At 40.8% G+C, this 22,464-nt stretch overlaps 2 protein-coding genes across 2 annotated transcripts; one reads left to right on the top strand and one right to left on the bottom strand.

The window, feature by feature from the left end:
- Positions 1–809: 809 nt before the first annotated feature.
- On the top strand, positions 810–5,887 carry LOC149128299 (uncharacterized). Its single transcript, XM_089308589.1, has 2 exons — positions 810–987; positions 2,398–5,887. Exon 2 carries the CDS (start codon positions 4,646–4,648, stop codon positions 5,423–5,425), a length of 780 nt encoding a protein of 259 aa, XP_089164715.1. The 5' UTR covers positions 810–987; positions 2,398–4,645; the 3' UTR covers positions 5,426–5,887.
- Positions 5,888–13,020: 7,133 nt separating this feature from the next.
- LOC100355681 (olfactory receptor 10V1) lies at positions 13,021–21,564 on the bottom strand. Its single transcript, XM_070064231.2, has one exon. It carries the CDS (start codon positions 18,988–18,990, stop codon positions 18,061–18,063), a length of 930 nt encoding a protein of 309 aa, XP_069920332.1. The 5' UTR covers positions 18,991–21,564; the 3' UTR covers positions 13,021–18,060.
- Between the last annotated feature and the right edge of the window lie 900 nt (positions 21,565–22,464).

Genomic DNA, 22,464 nt, shown 5'->3' with positions numbered 1-22,464 from the left:
GGGTTGTAAAGAATCACAAAATCTCAAAAGTTCCATTTCATTCCAATACATTACATTTTAGGTATTATATTAGTTACCCTGGATCTAGCAAAACATATGGTCTCTGTCTTTTGGGGACTGGCTTATTTCACTAAATATAATGGTTTCAAGTTTCTTACATTTTATTGTAACAGACAGGATTTTATTTTTTTAATAGCTGAGTTGTACTCCATAGTATTTATATACCATAATTTCTTTATCCAGACATTAGTTCATGGACATTTGGGTTTATTCCATATCTTAACTACTGTGAATTGAGTTGCAATGAATATGGGGGAACAGATAACTCTTTCATATGCTAATTTCATTTCTTTTGGGTAAATCCCCAGGAGTGGAATTGCTAGGTCATATGGTAGGTCTATATTCAGATTTCTTTTTTTTTTTTTTTTTTTGACAGGCAGAGTGGACAGTGAGAGAGAGAGACAGAGAGAGAAAGGTCTTCCTTTGCCGTTGGTTCACCCTCCAATGGCCGCCGCTGCAGCCGGCGCACCGCGCTGATCCTGGCAGGAGCCAGGAGCCAGGTGCTTTTCCTGGTCTCCCATGGGGTGCAGGGCCCAAGCACCTGGGCCATCCTCCACTGCACTCCCTTGTGGGGAGCCATTGCACCGCGCCCTAAAGATGGCGCCAGCTCCTTTCTCCCGGAAGGACTGGCGAGAAACAAACAACTCCTAATAAGGAGATAGCTGAGCTCCCTTCCGGCTTCCGCATTGCTGTACCTATCAATCCTTGCCACTTGGCTGCTTTTGATTGGTGTGCTGATGGCTATAAGAGGGATGGGAGAGGGAAGGAGGCGGAAGAAGAAGCTTGTTCAAGGTTCCTGAATAAACTGCTTGAAGAAGAGTTCGGGTTGCGTCTTCCTTGCTGGTCGAGGGACGCGACAACTGGTGGCCCGTACGGGGAACCATCTCAAACGCGAACTCAGAACTTCCTGCAGTCAGGGCAGCGCTGGTAAGTCCCCCAGGAAAATAAGGTGGGGATCCGCGATAAGAGCGGGAAGTCCTGCGACAATAGCGGGAGGATAGCTCTGCGATTAAAGCAGAGGAAGTTCTGTGACAAAAGCAGAAGGAGCTCTGACCCGTGGCCAGGGAAAGAGTACAATATTTGACGGTGGGTAATTCACAGTCCCATCCAATTTTTCTGGCGCTGAATGTGCTGCTTTGAGAAAACGGTTTGAAACTTAAGCCTAGTACATTGCATAGGTTTTTACGTAACTGCGATACCATTGCACCCTGGTATGGGGTTTCGGGAAGCCTTACTATCCCTTCATGGGACAAACTAGGCAGGGATTTGGATTTTGCATTCGAACAGGGTAATCTCGAAAGGGGAGTGAGACCAATATGGAAGTTAGTGCGAGCATGCCTCGAGGATGAGCGGTGTAGTGAAGCTATTCTGAGCGGTCAAGCTGCCTTGGAGGAGCTTCAGGAAGAGCGCTCCGAGAGAGCTGCCAGTGAAAAAGGGAAAACTTTGAAGGAGAGTCAGAAAAGAACTAGGAAAAAACTGTACCCCGATCTTTCCGAGTTGCGCAGCCCCTCCTTAGTAAGTAGTACTAGTGCAGAAAGTAGCTCAGAAAGCAGCAGTGAGTCTGAAGAGTGTGGTGATAACAAAGAGTCTGGTATAAAGCAAGTACGGGAATTGAATCGGCAAATGAGGATTTCCAAAAATTACAGCCGCTGAGCCATTACTAGGTGCTCCAAATATATTTACGGATGGGTCAAAAACAGGCTGTGGGGTTTATATGGTAGAGGGTAATGACCCGGTATTTCATCAGTTTCAGCCAGGCTCACCTCAAGTTGTGGAATTAAAAATAGTTATTGAAATCCTTAAGCAGTGCTCTTTTGCCTTTAACTTGTTGTCAGATTCCTTATATGTGGTGAACGCATTAAAGATATTGGAAACCGCAGGACCAATTAAACCTTCTAGCCCAATTGTATCCCTAATGTCAGGTGATTGCTCATTGTCTGGATGCATGGGCCGCCTGGGGGAGACCCCAGGTGCTAAAAACTGATATACATCTCAAACCTTTACCACCTTTTGCCAAAAAATGGAGGTTCAACTTGTCCATGGATTGCCGTACAATCCTCAGGGCCAGGGCATAATTGAGCGAGCACACCGCACACTGAAAGAATATCTTTTAAAACAAAAAGGGAGATGCAACAGGCCAGGAGAAAGAGAGAGGAAAAATTCCACAGGTATCTTGACCTAGAGAAAAGTCTTAATTCGATAACCCTTTCCAACTTGATGGGTTTTTCTCTTTACAGTTAATAAAAACTTAAGCAATGGGCTCATACGCTAATAATCAATTCTTTTCTGTGCTGCTGTAGCTAACTTATCTAATGAGAGTTTTCATGTGTCTTGAAGGTTTCGCATTTTTCTATTGCCAGTATGAGTCTTGATTGGAAAAACTGCACCATGAAGCTGTTTACGTTATATCTTTAATGTTTGAGTGAGTACCTAACTTTGATCATATCTAGTCCACAGCCTTGGTTAAACGTACTAATTTTTGACTAAAATGGTTTGACTCTCTGATAGTTTAAATTCTAAACCAAGTCTTTCAACTTTGGGGCTTCCAGTCGGATCCCTGGAACTCTCAAAGGATGGGACTCTAAATTTGTTAAAGTAACAGCTGTTTGAGTCAATTCAAATTATACAAAGTGTATTAAAATGTAGTAAATGATGTCAAATCTATGTTGTATTCATGTTTTTGCTTTTCAGCTAGAGTAGTCTTATAAAACTGAGAGTAAATTCTGTGTATACAAGCCTTTATGTTGTTAACTCAAGTAAGCCAATACAGATTGGTTCAGAAAATTGGGTTAATGCAAACGCCCTTTGGTTTACTTGCTCGATTTTACATTTACATGTCTTTGATATGCTTTAAACTTGTTTCTCTTAAGGATGAAGATCTTTTCAAAGTTGTAAATATGCACTAGTGACTGTTGCTGCCCAAGTGGTGTTATCCTTATGTTACTTAAAAGCATGGAAATGTAATTTTGACTTTTAATTCAGATAATGGTGTGGTATTCATTAATAGCTCAGTGTTTTAAGTTATCCAGGCATCGGTGCTAAGTAAAATATGGAAAACGTATTATGTGTACTTTTAACATCTTAAATTTGATAAGAGACTTTTAAGTTTGCCAGCATGTATTCTCATAGGTTGTCCATACATGATAATTCAAGACTGTAAAAGTAACTACAGGTATAAAGTTTCAGAAGGTGTGAGCAAGTCATGAAAAGTTGTAAAAAGTTTACGATTTTAAAACATTGTTTACAGAGTTTTCTATAAGTTAAATGTTAATGCCAAAATTACACTAACCTAAAGTTGAAGTCTGATCTTCTGTTATAACAATGGGATTTTTAAAATGTGTACTAATGTTATTAATTATCTGGAAATGGTCTCAATTGTAAATCTTAAAATCTGTTGTTGCAAAAACTGTAACGTCTCTTTTTAACAGTGTCTGCTTAATCAGTTACTCTGCCATTTCTAAAGTTAGGTCGTGTAAGCTCTTTTTAACTCTGTTAAATAGTTCTGAGTTATGTGATAATTTCATGTGCTAACTCTTATGTTCAAGGTTTTTGTATTTCTGGTTTACCTAAAAATTCATGTTCTGCCAAGTAAATGTGTACTCTACTGTCTGTTAAGTTATGATTGATAAAAAGTATTAAGTCTTAAAAAGTTATGTTAAATATTATGATCAGATCTGGTCTAAAAGTGTTAAAATCACCCTGACTAAATGTTAAGGAATTCTATTTTGACCAGATACTCTAAGTTCTCTTGGCACCTTTAACAGACTTTCTGAAAATCAAAGTTCTAAATTCTCTGGACTTTTGGTATCTCCAGAGGGCCCCTGGAGATGTCAAAAGATATATCTCTCATCTTGCAGAGATAATAACCAATCGGGCTGTTTAGATTAAAAGTGGTGCCAAGATGTGAAATGATGCTAAACTTCAGCTATAAACATGTTTCTTTCTAGCTGCTCCAGTCTCTGGCTCAGAAGCCAGATCCTTTAAAGAGGGACTGACAAAGTCTAAGAAGCATCCCGTGGTCATGATTTGCATCACCTCAATGTCCAAACCTTAAGCTTTGGCAGATGGATGTTACCCATTTTTCTGAATTTGGTAAACTAAAATGCATACATGTTTCTTTAGATACATGTTCAGGTTTTGTTTTTGCCACCCCGCAATGCGGCGAGGCTGCCAAACATCTCATTGCCTTCAGGCCTTTGCTGTTCTAGGAACCCCTATACAGATAAAAACTGATAATGGCCCAGCGTATACTTCCAACTCTTTTAAGCACTTCTGTACTAACTTCCACATCTCTCTTCACCGGGATTCCTTATAATCCCCAGGGACAAGGTATTGTGGAACGAGCACATGCCACATTAAAAAATTATTTACAAAAAATAAAAAAGGGGGAATACGGGACCATGGCATATTCCCCACAAAAATGGCTATCACATGCTCTTTTCATTTTAAATTTTCTAATACTGGATAATCAAGGGAAATCTGCAGCTCATCGTCACTGGCATCCTGAAACCAAAAGACAACAAGTCTATGTGAAGTGGAAAGACCCTCTAACTTCTCAATGGTATGGACCTGACCCTGTTTTAATATGGGGACGTGGACATGTTTCTATATTCTCGATGGTTACCTGAGCGACTGGTGCGGCAAACAGACAATGTCACAAAGCAGCCTCTCTATCTTCATTATAACATTGCTGATTGGGATCGTTACTGCAGCCGTTATAACCGCCATTTCCATTGCAGCTGTGGGCGCTACAACAGCTGCTATAGCGCTCACAGGGACAGTTCAAACTGCTAATACCCTGAATAATTTAACGGCCTCCGTGGCTGCTGCTTTGGATACTCAGACATCCTTAAATGTACATATAAAGGGAGGCTTGATGATTGTTAATCAGCGTGTGGATTTGGTACAGGAGCAGGTGGATACTCTCTGGCAGCTTGCTCAGCTAGGATGTGAGTGGAAATTTTCAGGGTTGTGTGTGACCTCTGTTCAGTACGATAACATGACTCAGGCAGCAAATTACTCTAAACAGTTGTCTCAGATGCTCTTGCAGAATTGGTCCGCAGAATTTGACTACACCTTGAAGCAACTGTGCCTTGCCGTGGTCACCATGAACTCCACATGTGTGGATGTCTCCTTCACATCTGGATTGTCATCCTGGATCCGCACAGCCGTCTCCAACCTGAAGGAGTGGGTGGGACTTGGAGCTTTGACGGGGTTGCTGTTACTTGTTGTGTTATTTTGCCTGTGGTGTTTGTGCAGGATGAGGACAGCTCATCGGCGGGAATTGGCCATGATAGCTCAAGCCTTTTATGCCCTTGAGGCTGGACAATCGCCGCAAGCATGGCTGGCCTTCCTTGAATGCTAGGCATGGGTGCAGGGTGCGAGGCAAAGCACTGCAGAGAGAACGAGCCATTACGTTCTCTGGAAGGCAAGTCTGTCTGCATGTGGGTTGGCATCCCAGATCCCACCCCCGCGAAAAGGATGCTGTTCCAGGTGGATGCCTGGCAGTGGGGGACAGACCCCTACCTTCTCCTGTAATCCTTAGATGCCTGGTTCTAAAACAAAAAGGGGGAACTGTGGGGAGCCATTGCACCGCGCCCTAAAGATGGCGCCGGCTCCTTTCTCCCGGAAGGACTGGCGAGAAACAAACAACTCCTAATAAGGAGATAGCTGAGCTCCCTTCCGGCTTCCGCATTGCTGTACCTATCAATCCTTGCCACTTGGCTGCTTTTGATTGGTGTGCTGATGGCTATAAGAGGGATGGGAGAGGGAAGGAGGCGGAAGAAGAAGCTTGTTCAAGGTTCCTGAATAAACTGCTTGAAGAAGAGTTCGGGTTGCGTCTTCCTTGCTGGTCGAGGGACGCGACACTCCCTGGCCATAGCAGAGAGCTGGCCTGGAAGAGGGGCAACCGGGACAGAATCCAGCGCCCCAACCGGGACTAGAACCCGGTGTGCCGGCGCCGCAAGGTGGAGGATTAGCCTATTGAGCCACGGCGCCGGCTTATATTCAGATTTCTAAGGTTCTGTCTTCCACAGTGGCTGCACCAGTTTACGTTCCCACCAAGAACGGATTAGGATACCTTTTCCCCCACATCCTCATCAGCATTTGTTGCTTGCTGATATCTACATGAGAGCCATGCTAACTGGGGTGAGATGAAACTTCATTGTGCTTTTGATTTGCATTTCCCTGATGGCTAGTGATTCTGAACAGTTTTTGAGTGTCTGTTGGCCATTTAAAATTCCTCTCTTGAAAAATGCCTGTTCAAGTCTTTTGCCCATTTCTTAACTGGATTATTGGTTTTGTCGTTGTTGAATTTCTTGAGCTCTTTATAGGTTCTGGGTATTAATTCTTTATCAGTTGTGTAGATTGTGAATATTTTTTCTCATTCTGTCTATTGCCTCTTCATTTTGCTGAGTGTTTCTTTTGCAGTGTAGTAGCTTATCAGCTTGATGTAATCCCATTTGTCAATTTTGGCTTTGATTGCCTGTGCTTCTGGGGTCTTTTTCAAGAGTTTTGCCTATGTCAATGTCTTGGATGGTTTCCCCAATGTTTTCTAGTAATTTAATGGTATTGGGTTGTAGATTTAGGTCTTTGATCCACTTGGAATGGATTTTTGTGTAAGGTATAAAGTAGGGGTCTTGTTTCATACTTCTGCATGCAGAGATCCAGTTTTCTCAGGATCATTTGTGGAAGAGACTGACTTTGCTCCAGGGATTGATTTCAGCTCCTTTGTCAAAGATAAGTTGGTTGTAAATGCATGGATTGATTTCTGGAGTTTCTATTCTGTTCCATTAGTCTACACATTTGTTTTTGTGCCAGTACCAGGCTGTTTTGATGATAACTGCCCTGTTGTAGATCTTGAAATCTGGTATCATAATGCCTCTGGATTTGTTTTTGTTGTGTAAGATTGCTTAGGTATTCAGGGTCTCTTGTGTTTCCAAATGAATTTTAACATCATTTTTTGTTGATCTGAGAAGAATGTGGTTGGTATTTTGATTGGGATCGCATTGAATCTGTAAATTGCTTTTGGTGTTATGGACATTTTAATGATATTGATTATTCCAATTCATGAATATGGGAGATGTTTCTTTTTTTTTGTCTTCCCTTTCTTTCTTTAATGTTTTGTAACTTTAATTGAGAGATATTTGACATTCTCAGTTAAATTTATTTCAAGGTATTTAATTTTTTTGGTAGCTATTGTGAATGGGCTTGATCTTAGAAGTTTTTTCTCAGCTGTGGCATTGTCTGTGTATACAAAGGTTATTGATTTTTTTGTTTGTTAATTTTATATCTTGCCACTTTACCAAACTCTTTTATAAGTTCTAACAGTCTCTCAGTGGAGTTGTTTGGATCACCTATATAAATAGAATCATGTCATCTGCAAATAGAGATAGTTTGATTTCCTCATTTCCAATTTGTAGCCCTTTGATTTCTTTTTCTTGTCTAATGGCTCTGGCTAAAACTTTGAGTATAATATTGAATAGCAATGGTGAGAGTGGGCATCCTTGTCTGGTTCTGGATCTTAGTGGGAATGCTTCCAACTTTTTCCCAATCAATAGGATACTGGCCTTGGGTTTGTCATAAATTGCCTTGATTGTGTTGAGGAACATTCTTTCTTTTATTTATTTATTTGACAGGCAGAGTGGACAGTGAGAGAGAGAGACAGAGATAAAGATCTCCTTTTTCCTTTGGTTCACCCCACAATGGCTGTGACCAGTGTGCTGCGGCCGGTGCATCGTGCTGATCCGAAGCCAGGAGCCAGGTGCTTCTCCTGGTCTCCCATGGGGTGCAGGGTCCAAGCACTTGGGTCACCCTCCACTGCACTCCTGGGCCATAGCAGAGAGCTGGACTGGAAGAGGAGCAACTGGGACTAGAACCCAGTGTGCTGGCGCCGCAGGCGGAGGATTAGCCTATTGAGCCACAGTGCCAGCCGGAACGTTCTTTCTATATCCAATTTACTTAATGTTTTCAACTTCTATGCTAGGTCGTGAGCAGAAATCTTGATTGGAAGAGAAGCAACTGCTGGGGCCGGCGCTGTGGTGCAGTGGGTTAAAGCCTTGGCCTGAAGTGCCAGCATCCAAAATGGGCGTTGTTTCTAGTCCCGGCTGCTCCTCTTCCAATCCAGCTCTCTGCTATGGCCTGGGATAGCAGTGGAAGATGGCCCAAGTCCTTGGATCCCTGTACCCATGTGGGAGACCTGGAGAAGTTCCTGGCTCTTGGCTTCAGATCAGTGCAGCTCTAGCCATTGTGGTCTTTTGGGGAGTGAACCAGCAGATGGGAGACCTCTCTCTCCATCTCTACCTCTCTCTGTAACTTTGTCTTTCAAGTAAAATAAAATAAATCTTAAAAAAAAAGAGAAAGAGAGAAGCAGCTGGGACACGAATTGGCACCCAGTTGGGATGCCAGTGTTGCAGGCAGAGGCTTAGCCCACTACACCAAAGTGCTGGCCACAACGTTAACTTTCAAGAAGACAAAAAAGCATTGGAAACTGAGTCTGTGGTCTGGCATTGTGGCGTAGTGGGTTAGGTCACTGCCTGTGACACTGGATAAAGAATAATGAGCAAGCTCAATGAACAAACATAAACACAAATCACAAACATGTCCAAATGATGGCAAGTATTGACCTGAAATTGATCAATGAGATTGATCCTCAATATAACAAGGCTGGAATGGTCCTCTTGGAGACCCATGACTGTCCCTCTCACTTTCAATAATACCCATTCAACTCCAGTAAAGCACCCAATTTGTATTAGACCAACTTCTCAAATGTAGTATGAGAGATTACTCTAGTTGGCATACTGATACAGAATCAAATAACATTAAATCATGGCACTAAAAATCATTTTCTTTGTAATTCTCCTGTAATGTATCAATGTAGACTCATCGATTATTAACAAATGAAGCACTCTGGGGAGGGATGTTGATTATAGGGAAAGCTATGCACATGTGATTTTAAAAAAATCGTAACCACAATAATTTCTTAAGCACATGGTAGAATCTTTTTAAAATATTTATTTATTTATTTGAAATGCAGAGTTACAGAGAGAAAGAGAGGCGGAAAGAGAGAGAGAGAGAGAAGTGAGAGAGAGAGAGAGATCTTCCATCCCATTTGTTCACCTCCTAAATGACTGCAACAACCAGGCCTGAGCCAGGCCAATGTCAGGAGCCAGGAGCTTCTTTCAGATCTTCCATGTGGGTACAGGGGCCCAAGTACTTGGGCCATTTCTGCCGCCTTCCTAGACACATTAATAGGGAGCCAGATCAGAAGAGAGCAGCCAGGAATTGAACTGGTGCCCATATGGGATGCTGGTGCTGCATGCGGTGGCTTTACCCACTATACCACAGTGTTGGCTCCCCATGATAGGATGTTAACCAATTATTAAAAATCTTTTCAACAGTAAGTTTTTTTTTAAAAAAGATTTCTTTATTTATTTTAAAGAGTTAAAGAGAGAGGAGAAGCAGAGAGAGAGAGATCTTCCATCCACTGGTTCACTTCCCAATTAGCTGTAATGGCCAATACTGTGCTGATCCAAAGCCAGGAGCCAGGAGCTTCCTTCAGGTCTCCCACATGGGTAGAGGGGCCCAAAGACTTGCATCTCCTACTGCTTTCCCAGGCCATAGCAGAGAGCTGGATTGGAAGTGGAGCAGCTGGGACTCAAACCGGTGTCCAAATGGGATGCTGGCACTGCAGATGGTGGTTTTACCCACTATGCCATAGCACTGGCCCCAACAGTAAGTTTTTAATAACATAGGAAATGAACATAAATTCAAGTGAAATAGGATACTGTATAATTTTTTTTTTAAAAAAAGAGTTATTTATGTATTTGAAAGTCAGAGCTATAGAGAAAAGGAGAGACAGAGAGAGATCTTCCATATGCTGGTTCACTTTTCAGATGGCCACAATGGCCAGGGCTGGGCTAGGCCTCAGCCAGGAGTGAGGAGCCAGAAGCCTCTTCTGGGTATCCTATGTGGGTGGCAGACACCCAAGCACGTAGGCCATCTTCTGCTGCTTTTCCCAAGCAGAAGAGCTGTATCAACCGGGACATGAACTGGCACCCCTATGAAATGCCAGTGTTGCAGGCAGTGTCTTTACACATTATGCCACAATGCCGGCCCCACAAGGATACTTGTAATTATGATTATGTTAAAAACATACTATATGAGGGCATCAATTGGTAGGTTAACAAAGTGTTATAACAGTTATTTGGTAGTGTGAATGAAGATGATTTTTAAAAACTTTTATCTATTTAAAGACTTTATAGTAATTATGGATTACTTTTATAATGGAGATAATAATTTTTAAAGTTGAGCATAAAATCAAATATCAGGGAGAGTCAGATTACTAGTCTGGATATACAGTTTTTCTTGATTATTGATTTACTGAAAAGGAGGCCTAAACAAGTGGAAAGAGCAATAGGCTTGTCAGCAGAGGACCTTAGCAAATCACGCAACCTCACAGAATGGAGCTGTACTTTTCAGTTGCTACATGAAGACAATTATAGTATCAAACTAGGAAGATTCTGGTTTTGAGGATCCAGTACAGGTGAAAACAATGCATAAATGAATACTTACTATGCAGTGGAAAATATTATTTCTGAGACCAAATTCTTTTTTTTTTTTTTTTTTTTTTTTTTTTTTGACAGGCAGAGTGGACAGTGAGAGAGAGAGACAGAGAGAAAGGTCTTCCTTTGCCGTTGGTTCACCCTCCAATGGCCGCCGCGGCCGGCGCGCTGCGGCCGGCGCACCGCGCTGTTCCGATGGCAGGAGCCAGGAGCCAGGTGCTTTTCCTGGTCTCCCATGGGGTGCAGGGCCCAAGCACTTGGGCCATCCTCCACTGCACTCCCTGGCCACAGCAGAGAGCTGGCCTGGAAGAGGGGCAACCGGGACAGAATCCGGCGCCCCGACCGGGACTAGAACCCGGTGTGCCGGCGCCGCTAGGCGGAGGATTAGCCTAGTGAGCTGCGGCGCCGGCCTGAGACCAAATTCTTGATTCAAACCTGAAAGCTGATGACCATCATGGCGTGTTCTAGATAGGCTGTGGGAAATTCTCTTGTTCTTGGGTGTCATTTGGTCACTTGGCAAGAGGTGATCAGTGCCAAACAATAGCAAAGCCACTGATTAAAACATTGGAACAAATAAGTAATTTTTTCACAGAAGGCATAATGCCAGCATTTATTAACAGTCATTAGGTTGATTTGTTTACTGTCTGCCTGAGTTGATATTCATGACCTGAGAAGAAATGGAACAATTAAAATATGGAATCTGAGTTTTCACAAAGTAGATGGCAAGTTAGGCTCCAAAATTTCATATTTAGAACCATGTAATATACATGAACAGATCATTTTGGGAATGCAGATGCTACCTTCATTGTACCATGGACTTTATCATAACAATAAAGTTGAGTTTCTACTTTCTCCCCTCACTAGATGGCTAACCTTGGGAAAATCTCTTAAAGCTGCCTTGATGTTCCATTTCCCAGTCTATGTCAAATCTGTGTTAAAATTCCAGTTTCATGGGACTGCTGATAAGTGGATAAAAATGATAATCTTTGCAAAGCTCTGTGTATGAAAATGACCATACACATTTGAAATTTCATTACTTTTTACATTGGAAGACAATTGTCATCTGGAAATAAAGTCTCTTTCTACTCGTTTTAATGAATGAAGTCGGTAAAGTGACTAGGATAGCACATTCAACACCATGTCCTCACATGGCAGAAGGGGTGGAAGGGCAAAATGAATCTAAGATATTTTCCTCCAGCCCCTTTATAGGCTTTCCTGTATTCCAGAAGAGCCCTCATTACTTAGCCAATTCCAAAAAAGACTCCATCTTTAATACCACCTCAATGGGGATTATGTTTGTGCATTTTGGAGAGGACACTCAGTCAAACCATGTCAAGCCACATCCCAGGTAGTCCATAAGTATCTTCTTTCAACTGTAAATCCTGTTTCTATCTTTCCACCTAATTTTATCTTTTCAGTACCTTCCAACATACCTCTTTTGGATTATTCCATCCCTTCCCTGAGTAATACAATTTCTCCTTCATTTTTTCTCCTTTTGAATAATGTAATGCTATAAAAGATGAAAATGGGAATTTATTTGGGATTTTTTTTCTGGGTATAACTGCAGAGTGTGCCTGTCCACCTACTCCCTCTCATAATTTTCTTTCTTTTTTTTTTTTTTATTTGACAGCTAGAGTTATAGACAGTGAGAGAGAGAGAGAGAGAAAGGTCTCCCCAAATAGCCGCTACGGCCAACGTGCTGCGTCGATCCGAAGCCAGGAGCCAGGTGCCCCTTCCTGGTCTCCCATACGGGTACAGGAACCCAACCACCTGGGCCATCCTCCACTGCCCTCCCAGGCCACAGCATAGAGCTGGACTGGAAGGGAAGCAACTGGGACTAGAACTTGGTGCCTATATGGGATGCTGGTGCCGCAGGCGGAAGATTAGCAAAGTGAGCCACAGTGCTGGCCCCACCTCTCATAATTTTCTATGACTGAAGTTTTAGAAATCTTTCCTGAGGCTGGTATTGTGGTGCAGCAGGTTATACCACTGCCTACTGATGCCAAGTTCCCATATGGGTGCTGGTTCAAGTCCTACCTGCTTCACTTCTGATCCATTTCCCAGGTAATGCACCTGAGGAAGCAGCAGAAGATGGCCCAAGTCCTTGGGTTCCTGCGCCCATGTGAGAGACTCAGATGGAGTTCCAGGCTCCTGGCTTCAGCCTGGCCCAGTCCTGGTTGTTGTGGCCATCTGGGTAAACTAGCAGATGGAAGATCTCTCCCACTCTGTTTCTCCCTCACTCTGTAACTCTACCTTTCAAATAAATAATCTTTTTTTTTTTTTAAAAAAAAAAAAAGAGAAAAAGAGGGCCAACGCCCGTGGCTCACTTGCAATTTTATGCGAGTTTATGCAAGTAACTTCTTCTTCTTCTTCTTTTTTTCTTTTTTCTTTTTCTTTTTTTTTTTTTTTTTTTTTTTTTTTTTTTTTTTTTTTTTTGGACAGGCAGAGTTAGACAGTGAGAGAGAGACAGAAAGAAAGGTCTTCCTTTTCCGTTGGTTCAACCCCCAAATGGCTGCTACAGCTGGCGCGCTGTGCTGATTCAAAGCCAGGAGCCAGGTGCTTCCTCCTGGTCTCCCATGCGGGTGCAGGGCCCAAGCACTTGGGCCATCCTCCACTGCCTTCCTGGGCCACAGCAGAGAGCTGGACTGGAAGAGGAGCAACAGGGACAGAATCCGGTGCCCCAACCGGGACTAGAACCCGGGGTGCAGCGCTGCAGGTGGAGGATTAGCCAAGTGAGCTGAGGCGCCAGCCCATGCAAGTAACTTCTAGTCATTATTGAAGACTGCAAACTAAATGGGAAAATTACCATTACTGTGATGTTTCTGAATATTACCAAGCAGACTTAAATATTTGTGATCATCAAGAGAACTATTTATTAATCTGTAAAAAACTTAAAAAAATGGTCCAGCTTTACAAATTTATCTTTATTTGAGGGTCTGCTTAAGGCTTATGTGTTCATAGAATTGAATGATTGAAAAACCATAAAAAAATTTAGTATTAGAAATAAATGTTTCAAAAATAATTTAAAGGAAAATGTACCTCTATTAGTAACATTTTAAAAATCTAAAAAACAAAAAGAATTATTTCCAAAGAAAGCTTTGTTCAGTTCCACAAATACAATCAAAGTGACCAGCAATGAAGAATACAAAAGATGGAAAAGAGTACAAAACACATTCATTTTATATCAGGAGCACACAAGATTTTTTTTTTTAATTTTAAGTTATATGCAGATATAGGAACATAGTGATACTTCCCCCCAACTTCAACCCTTCTTTCTTCTCCCATTCCCACTGTTAATTTTTACAAAGATCAGTTTACTTGATGATTGCAAAGTTAACCCTACACTAAGTAAAAGAGTTCAAGAAATAATATGAAGAAAAAAACCCATTGTTTCTCAACAGAAGAGACAAGGGCTTAAACAATTATTGAATCTCAAAATGTCTATTTCACTCCAGTACATTACATTTTAGGTACTCTGTTAGATCAGGGAAAACATATGGTATCTTTTTAGGGCTGGCTTAATTCACAAAGCATGATGGTTTCCAGTTGCATACATCTTGATGAAAATGACAGGATTTCATTTTTTTTTTTTTACAGCTGAGAAGTACTCTGTAGTGTATATATACACCATAATTTCTTTATCCAGTCAACAATTGTGTAGACTCCATTGTATATATATACCATCATTTTTTTAACCAGTCAACAGTTGATGGATATCTGGGTTGATTTCATATCTTAGCTGTTGTGAATTGTACTTCAGTAAACATGGCAGTACTGATAACTGTTTCATATGCTGATTTCTTTTGGTTTGGGTAAATTCCCAGGTGTGGGATGGCTGGATCATATGGCAGGTCTATATTCAGATTTCTGAGGAATCTCCATATTGTGTTCCACAATGGCTCCACCAGCTTACATTCCCACTAACAGTGGATTAGGGTGCCTTTTCTCCCACATCCTCATCAGCATTTGTTGCTTGTTGATTTCTGTATGAGAGCCATGCTAACTGAGGTGAGAAGAAACCTTATTGTGGTTTTGATTCGCATTTCCCAGTGGCTACTGATTCTGAGCATTTTTTTCCAAGTGTCTGTTGGCCATTTGAATTTCCTCTCTTGAAAAATGTCAAGCCCTTTGCCCATTTCTTAACTGGATTGTTTGTTTTGCTGTTGTTGAATTTTTCGAACTCTATAAGTTTTGGATATTAATTCTTTATCAGTTGCATAGATTGCAGATATTTTTCTGCCATTCTGTCTGTTGCCTCTTTGCTGAGTATTTCTTTTGCAATGCAGAGCTTCTCAGCTTGATGTAAACTCATTTGTCAACTTTGGCTTTGATTGCCTGTGCTTCTGGGGTCTTATCCAAGAAGTCTTTGCCTAGGCCAATGTCTTACAGAGTTTCCCCAATGTTCTCTAGTAATTTGATGGTATTGGGTTGTAGATTTAGGTCTGTGATCTATCTTGAATGGATTTTTGTGTAATGTATAAGGAGTATGCAAATTTTATGAGAGACAAGACTTAAACACTCTCCTAAGATGTAATTTATTTCTTGAAAGCTAATGAGCCGGGTTCCAACACTGTGGCTCAGCAGTTAAAGCCACAGCCTGCAGCTCTGGCATCCCATATGGGTGCCGGTTTAAGTCCTGGCTGCTCCGCTTCTGAACCAGCTCCCTGATGTTGTACCTGGGAGGGCAGCAGAAGCTGGCCACAGTGCTTAGGTCCCTGCATCTATGTAGGATAACCAGAGGAAGCTCCTGGCTCTTGGCTTTGGCCTGGCCCAGCCCTGGTCATTGCAGCCATTTGGAGAGTAAACCCGAGGATGGAAGATTGTTCTCTCTCTCTCTTTCTCCCTTTCTCTCTCTGTTTCTCCTTCTGTCTCTCTGTAATGCTACCTCTTAAATAAATAAATAAATCTTAAAAAAAAAAGAAAGCAAATGAGCTGAGTCTAGTAAGTGCTATCCATTGTCATGTGTATTCAAAGACGAATGCTATACTCTTCATTCCCAAAGCATGAGCAACTATTGAAATGCTTCTTTTCCCATCCAGATAAAGTTATAAATACAAATTATATACGTAACTACTAATGAGTCAAACCAATAAAATGGCTATCTCAATGCTAATTTCTCATAGGATTCTGGAATTGGTTGATTGAATGGATCATATTAAGTAAGTAAGTATTATGAGAAGACTGGTTATTACTAAGAGCCTAGATGAAGTGACTTAAGATACATCATGCAAAATGCACCTAACTTTAAAAAAAAGGCTTTAGGTGGTTAGATTTATGAAAGTGCTGTAGTGTATTTTGATTATATGAGAGGATTTTATGTTTCCTCAGGTGCTTTTCTTGGAGCACTGGTTAATTATAGATTGCATAGCTAGAGTTACAAAATAATATAATTTATATCATGTTATCTATAATATATTGTTACAAAATAAGCCATTAAAAAAGTAATGGCTTAAAATAGCAGTCATTTAGTTGCTTCTGATTCTATGGGTCAACACTTTGGGCTGTGCTCTGCTGGTCTTTTCTGGAATTACTAATGTGGTTAAAGTCAACACTGGGGCTGATTGGTCAGGTGTCTCAACCTGTGTCTTCTCTCTGCTCTGTTAGGATGTCATCTTAGCCCTGGCTCTGTTGACATTATAGAATATCAAAGATGTACCCCAATCCTAAGTGTAAGGTCGTACTTATAAAACATCTGTTAATGTCCCATTGGACAGAGCAAGTCATGTAGCTGTCTCTAGAATCATGGGAGGGAATGGCTGTGAGTAGGCGGAAATCAGTGAGGCCATAACTGCAGTGGTCTACCACAGTTGATATTAACTGAGTAGGTTTGGATCTAACTGAATAATTTTCAAAGAAGACTATTAGAGACTCTGACTTCATCCTGTCCTACTTTATATTTTGTTAATGATTTGGACAAAGGAAATGACATATGATTATAATTTTGACCTTGATACTAAGCTATGATGAATAAAATAAACCCCAAAGATGATGTTCATAGTTTGTATTACTTGGCCAAAACCAATAAAATACAATATATCAATGTTAAGTGGGAAGTACTTAATTTATGCTATTAAAATAAATTATGGTCCAGCAGAATTGAAAGTTATATGAAAGTTAGATGGAAGTTTTATTTGATATCAATATTATGAATTTAAAATGATCAAATGAATTAATTAAAATTAAAGTCAAATTAAATTTAAATTAAAAGTTCACAAGTCTTCAAAAGTATCAGTTCTTTAGAACAAAATATCTCTTGTGTGTTATAGCTGTTTTTGGTGAAATTTTTTAGAAAGACATGGAACTAGAGAAAACTAGTTTTTGGAAGGTGACTGCTATGATGAGAGGCTTAAAATATAACCTCCTGGAAGAGGAGTGAGAAATTGGAGACTTAACAGAAGATGCAAAGTCTGTCCTAGCACATTTGAAGAACTGTCATTTAGAGGAGAGCTCTGGATGTTGGAAACAGGACCAGTGGGAGAAAGTTGTTTGTAAATAGACTATAGTTCAAAATAAGATGCAGCACTTCAGCAGCTGGAGTTGTTAGTAAGGAATAGGGCCCTTTATGAGTTCATGATATCTCCTTGGGAGCTCAAGCAAAGTCTACATAACTGCCTGAGATGATGAAAAAGAGATTCTTGGGGAACATAAGATTCAACAATGCCCAATTTATTTCTTTTGTATGTTTTTCACTTATTAGATAAAATAACATATTCTATATTATTATTATCCTTTCCATTATAGAGATGCTCTTTAAGTTATGGACATTGTCATGAGTTTTCATTTTGGTAAAAAAACAAATATGAAAAATGTTCTATTTCCTGTTTCTTACTGCAAAATCTCTTTTATTTATATATGTGCTTTTTGGCCACTTAAGACCTGTTTGGTCAATATCTAAAACATTATGTTATGACGTAGGAAAGAACCTCTGGAATCTTTTAGTTCAGCAGCACCACTTCAGAAATAAGAAAATTAGAATCTACAGATATGGAGAGACTTGCCCAAGGTTATACAAACTCCTATTGGTAGTGCAAGCTCAGAAACAGGAGAGCAGCATTTGTGAAAAGAGCCCAGTTCTTAGATTTCTAAATGCTTGTTTCCTGATCTTGGACATTTAGTTTAATTTTCTGAAAATGAAGATAATGATATTTCCTATGGGTTAAGTGAGAGAACGCTTACCAGTTTATGAGTATATAATAGCTGTTCAGTGTATAATGATTCTCCTTTTTTCATCCATGCTCAGGGCATGAGATTGCCCTATGTAATAGTGTTATTTTCAGAAGTCACATTTGTTTCCTCTGAACTCCCAGAATAATGGACCACCTGTCCAATTTGCTGAGGACATTCCTAGTTATGTATGTCATCCCTGCATACTCATAAATAACATTCCATATCACTTTCTGAAGTGTCTTGATTTAAATAGGTCATATGGTCATCGTATCTAGAACTTTTTCAGTGCCTTCTTAAGAGCATCTTTCAGTTCTTTGTTCCTCATACTGTAGATCAAGGGGTTTAAAATGGGGGTTATAAAAGTGTAGACTACAGAGACCATTCGTCCCATCTCAGGCGAGTAACTGGAACTAGGGGACAAATAAATGAAGCTGGTGCAGCCATACTGCAAAAGGACCACCAAAATATGAGAGGAGCAGGTGGAGAAGGCTCGGTGACGCCCTTCTTTCGACTGTATCCGTAAAATGGCTATCACAATGAAGATGTAGGAGATGGAGATCAGCATGAGGGGGACACTCAGGACAATGAAGCTTATGACGTAGAGGGCAGTCTCATGAATGTGCGTGTCGGCACAAGCCAGGTGCATGACTGCAGGCATGTCGCAGTAAAAGTGATAGATCTCATTGTTGTGGCAGAATGGGAGACCGAAGATTAAAATGGTTAGGGGCAGTGACAGCAGGAAACCCAGCACCAGGGATCCCACAGCCAGCTCCACACACAAGGACCAGCGCATGATGAGGGTGTATCTTAGAGGGTAACAAATGGCTATAAACCGGTCATAAGCCATGACTGCAAGCAGAACACAGTCAGCCCCACCCAAGAAGACAAAGAAAAACATTTGGGTGCCACATCCAGTGATGGAAACAGGAGTTTTGCCCATTGAAAGAAGGTTTGCCAGGGCCAGGGGGGCAATGGAAGATGTATAGAATATTTCCAGAACTGCCAAGTTAGCCAGGAAAAAGTACATGGGGGTGTGAAGGGAGTTGTTGATCTGGACAAGGACTGCAATTGTGGCATTTCCACTGAGGCTGGTTAGGTACATCACCAGGAAGGCCACAAAAATCACCAGTTGGATCTCAGGGTCAAGAGAAAATGGACGAAAGAAGAACTGTATCTTTGTAGTTTTGTTTATTCCTTCCATGGGTTGTATACTGGACCTACTAAAAGGAAAGATGACACCGCATCTCTTTACTGTGATGTTGTCCCAAATCCTCTATGCAATGTGAGAGCACTTTCTAAGGTACCTCAGAAATGATGTGCATACTTTCATTTTAAAACATCAGATGTTATAATTTATGTTTGCCACATCATCATCCTTCATCTTCTAGTCTCTAAGTGCCAAAAATACTCAGTAGTACAGATTTTGATGATCTTTGTTTTAAACCCAGTGCTTAGCACAGTATTTGATATGGAAAGTTTTCCAAGAAGCATTTCCTGAAAGAATTAAAGATAAAAGGAATTATAAGGTTCAAATTTACAAAATGATAAAATAGGATATTAATTCATTACACAAAAGTTGAAATAAAACATTTTAAGACATTTGTTTGGGCCAACATCATGGTTTAAATACAATTGTGCAACTGATGCATTGTGTATTATATCATAAACTGCATTTTTATATATCTCAAAAACTAGAGACCTCTGTTGATTTATTCTGGTTCATCTGCTTTATCTAATTATTCTAAATGTTGATAATTCACCTTCCAAAAGTTCTCATATCTGTTGCTTTAATCCTTTCCCACTGTCCCAATTAGTTTTATTCTTTGTGATCCTGCATTTGGATTCTTGTTATAATTGGTACCTCCTCTCCCATTTCCCTTCTCTTCGCATTATAATCATCCTTCTGTCTATTTTCACGTTATCTTTGTGCTCAGAAATTTTCAGTGCCTTGTTGTTGCTTTAATGTCAACCTTCATATTCCTCAGCCAGTTATTCCAAACTTTCTTGGATTTGACTCTTTTAGTCTAATCCTACCTGTGTTGGGTACCACACAGTCTACTCATTAATCTCTTACCCAGATCTTCTTTCCTGCTTCATATACTTCTGTTATTCCAAGTAGAAACAATATCTCTTTTCTTTTGCCTAATCAAAATTTACACTGTTCAATGTGATACCTTTATTTTAATTTTTTAAATTCATTTAGTTTTCTAAAGATTTATTTATTTTATTTGAAAGGTAGTATCTTCCATCTGCTGGTTCATTCCCCAGATGGCCAAAAAGGCTAGGGCTAGGCCAGGCCAAAGTCAGGGTCCTGGAACTCCATCTGAATCTACCACATGAGTGACAGTGGCCCAAGTACTTGGATCATCTTCTAAGATTTTCCCAGGTGCATTAATGGAGAGTTGAATCAGAAACGGAGCAGCCAGCATTTGAACCGGCACTCCCATATGAGATGCTGTCATTGCAAGTGGCAACTTAACTTGCTGCACCACAATGCCAGCCCTTGTGAACTGTGAGTATATCATATGAAACATTCAGACATTCAACAAAGTTGTTCGCCGACTGCAATAGGAATGGATATTTACTGAGTACTCACTAAGATGTGCACATTGTGCTGACCATTTTACAGGTATCATTTCACTTGAAGTGGCTCTTTAGTCCTAGGCAACTGACCGCCTCATCATTCATAGTTTTTTAGATAAACTGAGGCTTAAGAGTAACTACCTTGTCCAGCTAGTAAATGAAAGACTAGGATTTAATTCCCAGGTCAGTCTGGAATCAAGTATATATCTATCAATAAGATAAACTATACCTCACTATGTACAAGGCTGAATGATAGGTGCCAAAAAGAGATAAAATAATTTAATTCTAATAGTCCAATATTAACAAACAATGTCACTGTAAAAAGATGTGCCAGAGCCGGCTCTGTGGCACAGAGTGTTAAAGCCCCAGCCTGCAGTGCCAGCATTCCATATGGGTGCTGGTTTGAGTTCTGGCTGCTCCTCTTCCGATCCAGCTCTCTGCTATGGCCTGGGAAAGCAGTGGAAGATGGCCCAAGTCCTTGGGCCCCTGCACCCATGTGGGAGACCCAGAAGAAGCTCCTGGCTCCTGGCTTCAGATCAGCTCAGCTCTGGCCATTGTGGTCTTTTGGGGAGTGAAATAGCAGATGGAAGACCTCTCTCTCTCTCTGGCTCTACCTCTCTCTGTAACTCTGTCTTTCAAATAAATAAAAATAATTCTTTAAAAAAAAATGTGCACAGCATTCCTCAGATTGTTACAAAGGCAGTGCCCAATACCCTAATTTGTAATCTCTTTCTTTTCTCCTCCCTCATTTAATCAACAGTATTTATTTAAATAAATCTCCTTTACACACATTATTAAGATCCTTCTCTATTATAAGACATAGCTTTGGTTTCTGGGGAAAGAGGAAGAAGTGTGGAAAAGGAGAGAGGTTTTCAGGCTGGCGCCGCGTATCACTAGGCTAATCCTCTGCCTTGCGGTGCCGGCACACCGGGTTCTAGTCCCGGTTGGGGCGCCGGATTCTGTCCCGGTTGCCCCTCTTCCAGGCCAGCTCTCTGCTGTGGCCAGGGAGTGCAGTGGAGGATGGCCCAAGTGCTTGGGCCCTGCACCCCATGGGAGACCAGGATAAGTACCTGGCTCCTGCCATCGGATCAGTGCAATGCGCCAGCCGCAGCGCACCAGCCGCGGCAGCCATTGGAGGGTGAACCACCGGCAAAGGAAGACCTTTCTCTCTGTTTCTCTCTCTCACTGTCCACTCTGCCTGTCAAAAATAAATAAATAAATAAAAATAAAAAAAAAGAAAAGGAGAGAGGTTTTCAATAATTAGAAAGCTCAGAATAGAATGAGATGTGGTAATAAAAATAATACCAGTCACAGTTTAATGCGGTCATGAAAGGACAATGATCTAGGGGAGCATAGGCGTATTTCTTTCTCCCTCTTTTTTTTATTTTACAGTTATGCCTTTTAAAAAACTGCATGTGATTACCATTATTTTTTTTAATAAATAAAGCAGATTCCCATGTGAAGAGGCTTCTCAGTCATTCCTTTTATAATAGAAATAGATTTTGTCTAATTTTTCAGCCTCCATAAATTTGAAATTTGGGGTGATGGATTTTTTTAAGGTGTATGACCCATTGAGAATACTCATTTCTGTATTTCAGAACTGTTCAGTGTTGAGCTAATTTTATGTGATTTAGAGTGTGATCCCTCGGCCATTTTGAACACACCATTCTCTCTGCCTCTCATCAGTTTTAAGAGCATGGATTTCACAGTATGTAGTCTTCAGTTCCCCTTAAGCCATATAGTAGAAGCACTGGTTCTGAGTAGGAACTGCACTTTGACTTTCTGTGAAAATCAGCATACTTTGCTTCTGTTCCTGGCTAACCTCTCCCCCAAACCCTGTTCATCTTACAGAAAAGAGATTTCATTTCTAATCTAAAATCTGTGTTCTTGGAGGAGATTCATACCTTTTTCTTGACCCATGTGAACTATTGGAGATTTTCTTGAATCCTTTGATAGATATTGAGGATGCAGGAGCTGGTATCAAAGTTTTTCTGTCCTGAAGAGTTCCTCAGGCTGGCATGGGGACCACGTCTATATCCCACATCTCACTGATTCAGGGCACTGTTTTAGAACATTTCTTAAATCAGACCTG

Source organism: Oryctolagus cuniculus, chromosome 1 (assembly GCF_051225735.1).
Source record: "Oryctolagus cuniculus isolate XC-2025 breed Fujian yellow rabbit chromosome 1, ASM5122573v1, whole genome shotgun sequence".
NCBI lineage: Eukaryota > Metazoa > Chordata > Mammalia > Lagomorpha > Leporidae > Oryctolagus > Oryctolagus cuniculus.
The sequence above is the reverse complement of the archived record's forward strand: the minus strand, read 5'-3'. Positions and strand labels throughout refer to the sequence as shown.